The sequence below is a fragment of the Osmerus mordax genome, chromosome 10 (genome assembly GCF_038355195.1).
Source record: "Osmerus mordax isolate fOsmMor3 chromosome 10, fOsmMor3.pri, whole genome shotgun sequence".
Taxonomy (NCBI): Eukaryota; Metazoa; Chordata; class Actinopteri; order Osmeriformes; family Osmeridae; genus Osmerus; species Osmerus mordax.
In genome coordinates this window covers 16,782,452-16,796,711 of record NC_090059.1, presented here as the reverse complement: position 1 = coordinate 16,796,711, position 14,260 = coordinate 16,782,452, and the positions used below count along the sequence as shown (strand labels likewise).

Here is a 14,260-nt window from a genome sequence, read left to right as displayed (position 1 = left end):
CTATATCGTCTTATTCCTAAGCTAGGCCTTTTGGAAGCCCTGCTCCAAGAATATACATCCAACATAGAAAACACACTGCAGGCAGCAACATGCTCGGGTAAAGTATTACTTAATTTATCCCACTAATGTAGAACATTGATTCTGGGCTGAGAAAATAGAGGACGACATATTCCCAGAGTCTACATCGTTAAGCTTTTAATAATTTAGATGTGGTTTGTGCGATAATAAATACACTGATGAAAGTTAAGTGGGCATAGGTGACAAATGAAATTAGAAAACCATGTACTTATCTGAAAGAGTAACATGAGCAGTGGTGGAAATCCATTAATACAAATGCTATGGCTGGCTTTACTGTGTTTTTCCATTGAGGCAAGAATACCTTAATGTTTGACAGGGGCACTTAAAAAACCCAGTTGTAATTGAATAGTTGAAAACATATTACTTTACCCAAGGTTACCCTTACTAGACTATGTCTCTCAGGCAGTATTGACTTTTCAAATGAAAAGACATTAATGTAGATAACGGCCATTTTGAATCCTTATTAGCCACTGGCAATCTGGAGCCATGGGCGATATATTAACAGTGGTGTTCACAGCTAGTCATTAAAGGAAAAAATAAAAGAGAAAATAAATCCAATCTTGAAGCTAGGCTCCCTGCTATTAATCTTGCTGGCTACCATTGGTTGCTCTCTTAACAGTTTTATTTAGTCATTTATGTCTACTCCTTAATAATGCATTTATTCTGAATAATGTCTCCCTTTGTTTTCAAAGTGCTGAGCTCAAAAACAGACGTCCATAAACTTAAACTGGGCTGTCACTTTAACCCTTGTGTTATCTTCGGGTCATTCTGGCTCATCAGTCATTGTGACCCACCGTCGTATTGCGACAACTTTACCGCATACAAAAACAAAGTGAAGCATTTTCTTTTAACCGTTGGGCTGTCTCAGACCCCCCACATTGCAAAGGTTAAAAGAAAATTATTTTTATTTGTTTTTGTATTTGGTAAAATTGGGTAAACACAACGATGGTTCGTTATGAACCTTTGGGTCATGTGACCCGAAGGCAGCACGAGGGTTAAAGAGTCTCCTTTTGCAACATACCAGCTGCTCATCCTTCTTTCCCTTATCAAGCTCTTTTGTCCCCTAAAATGTTCCTTACTTGTTCCTGTAGGAAAGCTCTAAATACGATTCCAGTATAACTGGCATGAGTCATCATAATAAAGTTCTATTTCCATAAAAACTTCATTAAAAGGAGCTTGTAATTAATTAAACAACAACCTTTACACGTACCAAACAGTCATACGAGTCTCTGAAAGAGCACATTGTGTTGGAGCATAACGTCATGCACTGTGATGTGCGACACAGTCCGATAAGAGGTGATTAAGCTTTTCCATTGTACTACACAGCACAGGATCACATGCGGAGGTTGTTGAGACACAGCCTTTCATCCAGCCTCCTGAGGTGCCTTTGACAGCCAGGCATCGGCACCTCTGGGCACTGACAAGAGTCCTGAGAAGCCAACAGGAATGCCAGGGCCGAGGATTAGCTTCCGCTGTCTGCTGTGAAGAGGCAACCGCGCCACTGATACGAGCAGGGCCGGCGTTTGTTATAGGCGAACTAGGCAGCCGCCTAGGGCACCATGAAGAGAGGGGCGGCAAATTCCGAAGTGCGGCCATTAATTAACCGTCCCGCACCACCAGCAGAGGGCGCCGAGGCTGGGTGGGGGGGCGTCTCTCCGATTTGCGCTCCGGGGGGGGGGGGGGGGTTTAAACATCTTGCCTAGGGTGGCGAAGGTGCTTGCGCCAGCCCTGGATACGAGTGTCAAAATGCATTCGTTTATGGGGGGGAAAAAAGTTCTGGCAGATTTTTACAGAAGTTCTGTCAGCAGCATCCTTGCACCTGACGTAAGAGTGACTGCTGTGGATCACTGATGACAAATGATGTTGACACTAAGAGCTGAGTTCACTGATTCATTTTGCGATAGGTCGTTGATGTGGACTTGGGGCATTGCCAAAACACACATGAGCGAAAATATCCCTGTTTGACACCGCACTATATGCTAGTGTCTCCAGAGCTCTGCTTAGAGAAGAGGATGTGATAAGCTTCTTTGATCCATACAATACACCCCATAAAGCTAGCTAGCAAGCTCCCAGTCATTTCACATACATTTATAGCTGTTTATATTTATACATATTTGTACAAAATGGCCTGCTTCCATCTACACAGATCTAGATGGAGGTCTCTCGTGTTCTCCACTGTGATCTGTTTTGCTCAACATGCTCAGCGCGAGCCTTGGCACCTGACCCCAATGCTTCTGGAGGGAATTTGTGCTGTCACACTAAATCAGTGACCGAATACAGTGTGATCACGGAGGGATTCTGTTTCACCCTGTCTACAAAATTGTTGTGCAACCCACCAAGCCTGTATGTGCAGCCCTGCAACTGTACCTGCATCACAGTAGCCATAGTGCTTGATGGTTGACTTGAGAGGAGAAAGCGATGTGAGTCAAGACTCGTTGCTTGTTTGTACAAAACCATCAGTATTCTCTCTGTGCCAGGGACTCTTACTGCCTCTGCCTACAATCTTCTGTTGAAGTATGGTACGATTGAATTTCAAGACGCTTTCTGGAATTCCTGTTTAATCTCTTTCCATGCCTCGGATCTGAGTCGATGAAGGACACGGTTGTATCTGACACCAAGGATACCACTGAAGAGGACTCTGATCATAGCTGTGCTAATCTGTATGCCTACTCTGAAAGGAAAGCTCAAGAGATGATAATAATATTTGTTTATATGCCTCTGACCCTCAAACCATGTCAAGATTAATGAGATAATATGTACTGTTTTCTTAATGATCTAAACGCCATGTCTCCCTTTCATTTCAGAGACTGTTTAATCTTTGTCTGGAGTATTTGCTGTCCTATCATGCTACGAGCACTTTGTCTGTGACAGTTCATTGTCTTTTGATGGGGAATAAAAGGCTGGGTTTGATGGATGATAACTTGGGGCATCTCTTTTTGTTGTGGTGTGTGATGACTTGAGTGCAAGTGAGATGGAGAAGGAGGAAAAAAAAAAAAACTGAATAGAAGATGTTGTAGATGTCCCAACTGACATCAAGGCTCTTAAATTCTAGCTTTGATCACACTGAGTGATAGCTAAGCAAACACAGAGGGATTGTTCCAGTGTTTTTCCAATTGATAAGACTTTGCTAATCTAATGGAAAACATGATAATTTTCCAGATGATCCAGAAGATTTTCCATTTCAGCAGATGGAATTTCAAAAGGTAGTGGATATGTATGTCATGGTGAGCCTTTTGTTTCTTGATCACAGTTCAAAAGTCAAATGTGTATGACTTTCTAACTAACCTGTCCACATAAAGCAAAACATAACATTTAAAAAGCATTGTTTCATTCAGGGCTCGCAACTAACTTTTTTTCCTCACTGTCCCAGTACTGTCCCGAGGTGCAAAATCAACCGTCCCAAACTGAACTTCACCTGTCCCAAAATGTTAATTCTTGTCTTCCTTGTTTCATTAGAGACCAAGTATGTAATTGTGTCAAAAAGTTTTGTGTGAAACTTTTTAAATGAAAGCTTAGACAAAAGCTCTCCTAGAGTTTGGTTTCTCAGTTCATTAAAGCCTACATATTCAGAGAATGTTTGTGGTGAAAACTTGCTCCCAAGTTAGCTTTACTAACACAAGATTTAGTGAGCAGATAGACAAATCACGTAGCCTAATTGGCCACTCATCTTGGCAAATACTGAGTTCTCTACAACAAGCGGGCCATGTCCACAGGCCTTGGGACTATGCTATAAACATCTGCTAGGGAAGTTAATATATTAGCTTTGAGCAGGGCAGGTGTTTCCAGCTGGAGCAGAAACATCAAAAGCAGATTGTTCTTTAAAGGCTCAATTCATGCGGTGAACTAAAATGATGAGGCACCACCCTTTGACTGTAAAATAAAGTAATCGTCACTTTAAGGGAAGGTGAAAATATCTCATCCCGTCCCGTAGCCTTCCCCCTCAATGTAGTATACTGTACCACCCACGAAAAATAATTATTCGTCCAAATTTTTAGATGTTTGATATTAGTTCAAACAATATGTTTGGAGGGTATATTGTAAAGAGTAAGCACACCTTACAATTTTCCCATAAATGTTACCCCCTAAGTATCACGTCTGTGCATCTACGTAATAGTAGGCTAGGCTAGTTTACCGCCGCCTGAATCAACTGTGAAAATGCTCATTTTATTCACGGGTTGACTGTAGGATATCAGGTTGACTGAGCAACTAGTCACGTTTGTTAAGTTGGCTTCATTTGCAATTATAAGAAATCATTGTGTTAATTCTTCTCCGAAGACTAAGTCGCTCTGGATAAGAGCGTCTGCTAAATGACTAAATGTAAACTACAAAAACAACAGCAACATAGTTGATTACAAAAGCAACGGCAGCTTAATCCATCGGTGGTGGTTACACCGTTATTCCTGTCATTCGTCGAGAACAAGTTGACTGTCCCTTTGTTGACCTCTAAACACCGTCTTCAACGCCAATGGTGAGTTCCATACACAGCTCATAAACGTGCAGTTAACAACAGAGAAAATTCCCCAACTCCTTGGTGCAGAACCTTGTCTATCAGTTCATTCACGTGCTCTTTAAAACCGCCTACACTGTAACCACAGATTCGATCCTATATTATTTAAGTAAAAACTCAGAGGGTAGCCTAACCCTCATTGACCCCTATCTGCCACACCCTTCAACCCTGTAGTCTTAACCTTTCTCGTGTCTCATACACACCCGTGTGAGCCCAACTTTGTTATACACAGCAATCTGTCTCAGAAGCCATCTGGTTTTCATTTCCTGTAAAGTACAAGATGGAGGAAGAGTTAAAAAAGGAGCCTCGTTTGAACTGGGGGCTAATGTAGTCAGGATGGAATATGTCACTCAGACTATTGCATGTTGATGACTCAGAGCAGTTTCAGCTGTAAGCAGCCAATGATATATGGTCGCCAAGTGAACTCTTGGAGGCCAAAAAAGCCAAGCAAGAGTTCACAACGACAACTGGGTCCTTTTTTTGGCCGCAAAACTTACCGGGGTTTTTTTTTTTTTTACGGCCATGCCAAAGTATTTCGCACGGCAATTAGCTCTGTCCTCATTTAGTCTACAGTCCCCAAGGCTCATGAAGTCATTTATCATCCTCAGGCACTACAATTATGCATCTCACTTTCAGGTAGGTGTGTAAATAGTCAGTGGCTGGCTGGCTTATTTAGTTTCAACAGTAAGTGGAAGATACAGTGCTTTACTGGGAGTCTGCCACCTGTCCCTTTGTCACTTCGTCAACCTTTTTGCAAGTGTTAAAGTAAAAGGAAATGTAATGTAACATGATGTATTTGTCATACTGGAAAAAATAACACTAGTGATGGTAGTGTTTATGGTTTTGACAGTAAGTTCACGTGTGTGCCTCTTCATATAACCTAATAAAAAGATAATGAAGGCCATACCATGTTATGTGTTGAACATTGTTTTCTCAGACCTAGTAGTGCCATAACAAGTTTTGGCTCCACTGGAAATTCAAGTTGTATGACTTTGATGCGTCCAGATGCCAGGGAATCATCATTATTGCAAATGTTTGTGCAGGCTTTATCATAAACATATGCTAGATACATTTTCACTTAAGATACAAAGCACCACTGCCATTTCTAAGGCATATCAAACTGGCGTGTGGATCAGATCTTTAACAAACATTCCCCTGCTCTGGGCCTGGTATTTCTTACGATCCAAGTAACAAATTAAATAACATCAATTAGTGTTCCTTCAGTTGTGAGGTGGAGCCACAGTGCACTGCAAGCCCAGGGGTTACTGGCAGTATCAGAAGGGACTAATTGTCAAGGTTACGTCTCCACGGATGATTGATGTAAGACCAGGGTGTTTTTGTCAGCCTGTCAGGTGGCTGGAATGTTTAATGTTCTCATTATTGGTTGCTCTGTTGTGTATATTTCTCTGTCAGCGTTGCGGACCCATCTGAACTGCCAAAGCACTTCAAAGGCCTGCAGGTCATCCATCTTCCTCCTGACGCCCTGAATGTTCAGCCTTAGCTGAGTGCTGGTGATTTGTTATGACTTGAGAGCCAACTGACAGACAGGTCTCCTATAAAAAAAACGGACCCATTTCCCTTTTGTCGTGCAGTGAAAACATCACTGCTCCCAAAATGGGCGACAACTGTCACTGTAGGCTGGCACCTGACAGTTGTGTTGTCTTGCTAATTTGCAGACTGGATATCTGGAGTTATTTTTATTTTCTCCTCTGTGTAGATGTTGGTTATGGTGTCACAGACACATACAGGTCACCATCTGTTTGTAGAGCGCCATGGGGAACAGAACTGAAGAAAGATCACCATGCTAAGGCACATGTTCCTGCCGTATTCATCAACAGAGCAAGAGTGTGCCATCTATGCAATGACACTAAGACACGGAACAGGAAAAGATGCTGATGGCCACAATGCTACTGTACTGTAGGCGCACTAGAATGAGAGAGAGAGAGAGAGAGAGAGCAAGAGAGAGAGAGAGAGAGAGAGAGAGAGAGAGAGAGAGAGGGCTGAGTTGACACTAAAACAAGGAGGAAATAAATGAAATCTGAATCTAGATTCTTTTCCCAGGCCTTGACAAGATTGATTGTATTCTGCTGATCTAATTTTGGAGCATGAGAAAATAGTCAATTCATCTTGAAGAAAAATGATGTTCTGTACGGCGCAGATGGAAATTTCTGAAAGCTGAAGGAGATTAAAGAGAAACTCTCCTCTTTAGACCTAATCACGAGCGGTAGATTATTCTGTCCATTTAACCAGATGGTAGGCTTGATTCTGCAACTCTTCCTGTATATTATTGAATACCAGTCTGTTATATTTGACTTGGGTAAGTGAAATGTCCATCAGCTGTAATGATCTGCCAACTAGCATAATGCATGCTGTACCACTCTTGGTAAAAGCAAAATGTTCCTTATACCAAGTAATTTGAGAACAGTTGTGTTCACTACCATTTGCCATCAGTGTCATTACATGAAAATAGATCATTCTAGTCTGGAAGATAAAGCGACTGTTTTGTCCTCAGCTAACTCTACCCCTAAAAGTCCATCATTTTGGCACTTTAACAGTCTTCTTGGGCAGAGCACACAAGTTTGAAGGCAACTGTATCAAGTTACCGTCAACACAACTGCAAACAGGGCAGTATGTTAACAAACCTAATTATAGTATGGGTGATGAAAAAGGGTTAGGGTTAGCTACATATCTGGCTAGGTATGTGTTGGCTGGTAGAAACTTTGAGTGTTACCTTGAAGGATCGCCCACTTCCCTAGTTAATATTGTTAGTAGTGTTGCATTTTTGCACGTTCTGGCCTCTCAATATCTCATGATTTACTAAATGCATGTGAATTAAAAACAATTGTCTGTTCTAAAAACAAAATAAACGTTATAAAACCTAATGCACTGTCCCAGATATATTACTGAGTTTTGCCAACTCTTCAAAAGGTAAAGAACACATGCCCGCTAGCTCAGTATTCAGAATCACCCTACATGAATATGCCAAGCCTAATTTTAAACCAGCAGCAGGGGGACTTTGGCCGTGGTTCCAAACCGAGAGCACGAACAGAGCAGGAGCACAAAGCCAGTATGTCATACTTTTAAGTACTGTTAAATTAGAGGCTGTTTACTGTTCTGGGAGACCATTCATCTTACTCAACTGGTCTGCTTCTTGCAAATTTGTCAGTAAGAGCGTCCACATGCCAAGATTGTACGGGGAGGAAAGAGTTCAGGTTATCAGTGGAGGTTTTCATAGCATGTCTTCAGTCAGTCTGCAGTTAATTAGCTGCCTCCATACAATAAGGCCATAAGTCATTAATCACCGGCCGTAGCAGCAGTCAGCTCGCTGAGAGCAAGACGTTTGGAGACAAAAAGTTTGCTCTCTAAGACCGACTTCAAAATGGTTGCTGCCAGTAGTGTGTAAATTACAGGGCATGTTGAGTGCTGACAGACAAGGGCTCACTGTTCAGTTCTCTGTTGCTGTTTCCTAGGGTTTCTGCGTTGACAGACTTTCTTAAAGGGAAAATTCCCAAACTTATTTCCCTGCGACTGCACACTCTTGAATAGACACACGTGTGTATCTAGACCGCACACAGATAAAGACTCCTTGATGCATTAATGTTGACACAATTGATGTACTGTAGCGTATTATAATAAAGTCCAAAATGTATGATTTCTTATTTTTTCAAGGTCTTAGATGCTGTCAGTGAACTTCACCTCATAGTCGAAAGGCCGGTGGTCCATATTAATGTTATTGTTGTAAAACACAGATTTAACTAACACCTATTTGAGATTTACATTACTTGTCAGAAGGAGGAAGTGATGGAGCAATAATACATATGGAGCCTGTTTGGAGAAGTGAAGTCATCCACCAGAAAAAACAAACCAGAGTTTCTCTGGATGATTAAGGACACACTTCTTCCGTGGATTCAATATGGCAAAGGTCATCTATTTTTCTTAAGCTTTTGTAAACAGCGATCCAAATCCCTTTCCAGAGTACATAACCACTGTGGAAGGTTTATTCAAACCACTGAGGTTTATTTAGCAACAGGGAATCTCTTGATTGGATCATTAATATACAGTGAAGGGAGCTGGAGTGTCTCATGTATTTGGAGGGACTACAGTGTGTACTGTATTCATTTAGCATACCTTTAATATTCTTCAGACCCGTAAACTCAGTGAATATACCTACCCCCTTGCCCCTCCCACAACACACACACGCACACTAACGTGTGTTCAGTGACCTCAATGTTTGGTGTTGATGATGACAATTCCTTTAACAATAACAACTTCTGGACACTGCGACACATGGCATGCAGTTGTCCACAAAGCGACGGGCATTCCATAATGTATGTACTGTATGTGGAGTACACCATTCTTACGGTCAACATTTGTCTATGACAAAGGGCCAGAAATCTTCCCTGTGCCAACGTTCAAAGCAAAACAGGTGGCAGTTACAATGATTCAGTGAGGAGTCACTTACCCAGCCACCCTCTCATGTCCTGACAATATTTGAGGTTGGAGCATGTGGTACAACAGACTCTGTCATTGCGATGTGATTGAGAGGCTATAACCTGTCCTGTGTGGGGGGTGGTTGAGAGGTCAAGGAGGACACAGAGGAACACTGTCTGGATGAGTACAGGGGTGGCCCACATGGGGAAATACACCTTTACTTGTTCTATTTTTTTTTTTTACAATTTTTATTTTAATTTTGTACTTCTTAGACAACTATTTTTTGTTGTATAACATACTTTAGAAGGTTAGAAGAAACTACAATGGGCTTCCTGTGTGTTAGATGCAATGTTATTTTGGTGAACTGCTCTGACTGTCAAATCCAGTAATAAAGAGGCTAATTAAATTCAGAGCGCCTGTAATATTTTTCTTTTTACTATTTCAGACTGATGGGCAATGTGATAGAGTCATCACACTCAAAAAGACCCTTTACAGCGGCCTAGTTGTTGTAAATTATCGGCTACAAGCATCGTTACCATACATCATGTAGACTATGGTAAGGATTCATCTGTGAGAGTGGAGGTCGATTTGATGAATATGACATATGACCGTTAATGATGTAGATCTTATCTCTAGAGAATAGAATGATTTACTATGGATGGATAATGACATTGTTTGTTTGATGCCGGAGCTCTGTTAAAAGGGCTGATTAAAATTATTAGGCATTGCTTCATTTCACGCCACTTGGTCCACGGCTTCATTACTGCAATCACAAAAGCTGTGGAAATGTGTCATCATAAATCATTGTTTAGCTGCGGTTTATACCAGTTGTATGTTCCTCCATTTTTACTGAGTGTAATCCATGACCTCATAAGTGGACGAAATTAAATATTTCTCCGTAAAAATCCTGGAAGTACCAAAATTGGATCAGTAGCCCGGTATAAACATTTTAGACAGATAAGCGAACACACAGGAACACACGACTTCAGCCTATTAGGATTTAAACATTAGTTTCAGAAGTTACTCCTAAAATCCAGTGAGATGGTCGTTTTCCAAACTTGTTCCATACCGGATTTTTTGAAGCGTTAACAATCCATCCAGAACAGCTTTATAATTTCCGGCCATTGGGAACTGTAAGGCAATAGCACCATTCATGTTGGGAAAATATTCAACCCTCCAAACCTTATTTTGACTGATTTCGTATATGTATGGACTATGGCAAAAATACAAACATGCCTGCAGATACATAATGTAATTTTTAAAAGTTTTTCCACTGGTTTTCACAGTGGCCTGGCCGTTTAGGTCTGCGCATATACGTCCTAGGCCATGGCTAATCAAACTGATCCAAAATAGAAGCCGTAAAGTAACTTGCCGCGTTGGTCAATATTTTTACACTGAGACTGAGAGCAAGTAACATCAGCATGCACTAGACTGTCTCGATTGAACCTTGTCGAACTGGTAGCAACTGCATTTCAGAGATAATCAGTAGCCTACCCTACTTTCTATAGTAGAAATTGGGAAATATGTAGGCTATACAAAAACAACAGTGTCCGGTGTTCTGAAAAGAGAACACGAAAAGCTGGTTTCTGCATAAAGGAAAGTATTACTTGTGAAATGCTGTATATAGCACAAAATATTTTGCAGACATCATATTAGGAATGCGGTTAAATGACCCCCTAAACAATAGAGACTTGTGACAAATTAATCAAACATTTGTCTGAAATGTAAAGTTAATCAGCTGCGTTACGTTTTGGACTCTTCTCATAAGGAAGTTAATTTCCCTTGCAAAATTACTCAGTTGAACTAAAATGTTACTACAGTTCCATGGGCAAGAGCATATGGAAAGATTTGTATTTTCAAAATATTAAGACCACTCTCAAATAAAACAGAAGCCAAATATATACAAAAATATAACTGGAAACCTAGAGTTTATAGTCAGCAAAGAAGATACATTCATGCATTAACAGCATTGTTGATACATTTAGACCTAAATTGTGAAATAATGCACTTTGAGCCTTTTGCAAATTATATTATAATTATTTTATTTTTATCACGCTTGGAGCTATCGCAAATAAATACATTGAGCCCACATGGATCCCGTCCTGCATGAATTACAACCATTATAAAACTCATTAGGCTTAAAATCTTCTTTATAAATGCACGTATAATTTCTCATCTACTGATATCCTAACGCGGCTGCCGTGGTGAGTCTCTGCCCATACAAAGCATATGGAGAATAATATGGACCTGTGGCTGCGGGGACCGGCACGGGTGCGCCAGTGGGCAAGGGGCTCTTTGAGTATGGGTGATAGCGAGAGCTCAGTCCTAGTGGGTGGTGCGGGCTTCTGAGTGTCAGCGTTCCGGGGCTACCAGGACCCCCATTGGGGGGCATGTGCATATGACAAGCCATGGCTGCCGCAGCTGCATTGGCCAGAGATGATGAACCCGGGTATCCTGATATCAACTTCTCCGTCCCCGCAAAAGCAGTGTGAGTCCGCAAGTGATTGAGAAGTTCTTCAGAAGAAGAAAAACGCTTGTCACAAGGTCCATTGGCTGAAACCCAGTTACAGACATGTGGCATAGGGTCGTTTGGGATCATAAAACCATACGGGTACAACGGGTGTCCGGTAAAAGATGGCGGAGAGTGCACGCCGTGCAAATGGTGCGTAGGGTACATGAGTTGGTATCCAGACTTCAGAGCCGAGGCGGCTGCAGCGGCAGCCGCAGAGTCATGCGAACAATTGGCACTGGGTGCACCGGATAAATGGCTTGCGCAGTGGTAACTTAGGCAATATGGGTCTCGGCAAAGACTAGCAGACATTAAAGACGGCGGTGATGCACCGGCCAGGGGGCTTGTTCCAGCCTTACTGCATCCAAGTGAACTAGCAGCAGCAAATTGTGCACTTAATAACTGACTGCTAGATTTCGTCGGATCTAAAGTCATTCCATGAGGGAGAAAGGGCTGAGGGTAGCCTCCGTATGCACCTGCTAAACTTCCAGGGTATGACATACCAGCGGGGGGAAGCGGGAAAACGGTGTGACCGGGTTTGTAGGGTGAAACGGGGGCGACCAGCCCTGACCCGAGCACGGAGGATGCCGAGGTTACAGATGTTGAGTCTGACGTGATAGCCTTTGATCCAGATGTGGCGTCCTGGTGTTGGTTAACGTCGACGTTAATCCTACTGTGACTGTTGCTCTCCGTTGTACTGCTTTTATTACCATTCTCAGACTCCTTCTTTTCCTCCTTGTCTCCCGATTTGCCCTCTGACGGCAAAGGAGATACGGAGGTAATGGAACTCGGGCTGCCTGTCCTTGGGGTGAATGGCTGGCAGGTGGCGCTAGGCACTCGGAAACTAGATTTATCTCCGCTGCTGGACGAGTCTTTCTTCTCGGATGATTTAGAGTAGGGTTTGAAGCTAGATTTGTCTTCAACTCCGATGTCACTCATTTTCAGTGGTCCTGACTTTGTCTCCTTGTCGTTAGATCCAGAGGTTACTGATGATAATTTGGAGGAAGACGGAGGATCAGGTTTACCAATTTGAGAACACGTTTGTGCCAAAAGAGCCAACGGACTTTTCTTCGCATCCAGCTGTAAAACAAGACAAATCTAAATTATTATTGGATACTTAACATTTGTTAGATATGTAGTATTTTTTTATGAAGGCATGTTGCATTTATAACTTTATGTAAAGGCATTTAGCTAAAAGCTCTGTGCTTGGCCAAAATACGCATCGCGCTTTACGCACTGCGCCTAGCCCATCTTAAAACCTGCATATCTCAAGTAAAAATTACAGATCATATCCGAAGTGATAACAGAAACAACCCATATAGAGAAAGTAATCTTACTACGCATATATTATTTAACAAACAAACAATAATTCTTGAAAATCCCCCGTCTTCCTTTCTGCGCCTGGTTCTTACCTCGATGGGACTGATAGGGGTTGATGACAAAGGTTGAAGATATTCCGGATGCAAAATGTGTCCTCCCCGTGTGGTGAGCATTTTCAAAATCTTTATGGGAAGACGATTAGCTTGCCGTAACGGGTCTGCAGGAGACACTGGGTGGTGAAACGGCTTGTTGATTTTAGCTGCGCCCTTCTCTCCCGACGAGGTGCTCTCCCACACAGGATTGGTGCTATTTCTCAGGACAGAGACCGTGGGCGATGTGATCATGACCCAATTCTCATCGAAATAGAAGAAAAATACATTTGTAGATAAGGAGTCGAAGTATATCTTGATAGCACCGCTCTTATAAACGCGAATAATAAATAATGTTAGTTAAATCCTTAACAGAGGTGGTGAAGGGTTGAGCAATATCCGCACATATCGGAGTTGAGACTGCACGGCTTCATCCTCGTGGTGCTGTTGAGAGAGTGGCTGTATTTCCCTGCGCTCGCTCTCCACGTCGGGTGTAGTACAAAAACACACTCCCCTTAGCAGCAGCTGAATTAGTCCTGAGATTAGAGCCTTTGCCGCCTTCCAATCAAATGAGACCTTGAGGTGATTGGAGGGTCAAGGGAACGTGACGTTGTTCCTTAGACAGGCGTGCATTTTATTTTCTGTGTTTTATATGAACATTCGCATAAGGATACATTATTAGAGTTTTTTTTTCAGACACAATAATGTCTTAACATGTGTTTGGAAAGACGGAAGGTTTTTTAGGAGGATAAATACATCGATGTTTCACTTACGGAATATCGGCATGAATTTAATATCGATTTAGTCAAAAGTCCTCTAAGATAAACATGAAGTATAGCTTACTGTAGTCTTTACTTAGGCTACATGTCAAATATAACGTCAAACACAAAATAAGCATTAGCTAACATAAAATATCTTGTAGTTTTTAATTTCCTTTTAAACACGTGTAGACATCAGCTCTTCTACTGCACAATAGTGGATTCAATTTATTCCCCTCTCAATCATACTCTTAACATGTGTCATTTGTACCTAATGGACTCAGTTCTTCTGCAGTCGCTGCAGTTAGAAAGGGGAAGGACGTGCCGGGCCATACAATGTTTAAGTCCATATAGCCTAAGAGTCGGTTTATTTCAGAGTTGGTTGAAGTCGGACTCCGTTTATTTTTGCGTGGTCACTCACATAATTCTATTTTATATCAACCTTTTTTGGTAAGTGTTTAACAAAACGGAAGAAAGCTCTAACTGAGAAATTATTATCTTACTGACCTTCGGTACAAGGGGAATGAGTTAAACTTGTTTGAATATATATTCATAATTAATTTCGCAG

The 14,260-nt window shown here is 41.7% G+C and overlaps 1 protein-coding gene across 1 annotated transcript; it reads right to left on the bottom strand.

Annotated features, from left to right (window-relative positions):
* Positions 1-11,032: 11,032 nt before the first annotated feature.
* On the bottom strand, positions 11,033-13,404 carry LOC136950394 (zinc finger protein 503-like). The gene is made up of 2 exons (XM_067244717.1): positions 12,938-13,404; positions 11,033-12,605 (listed from the first exon to the last, which is right to left on the bottom strand). Exons 1-2 carry the CDS (start codon positions 13,187-13,189, stop codon positions 11,193-11,195), a joined length of 1,665 nt encoding a protein of 554 aa, XP_067100818.1. The 5' UTR covers positions 13,190-13,404; the 3' UTR covers positions 11,033-11,192.
* Positions 13,405-14,260: the final 856 nt, after the last annotated feature.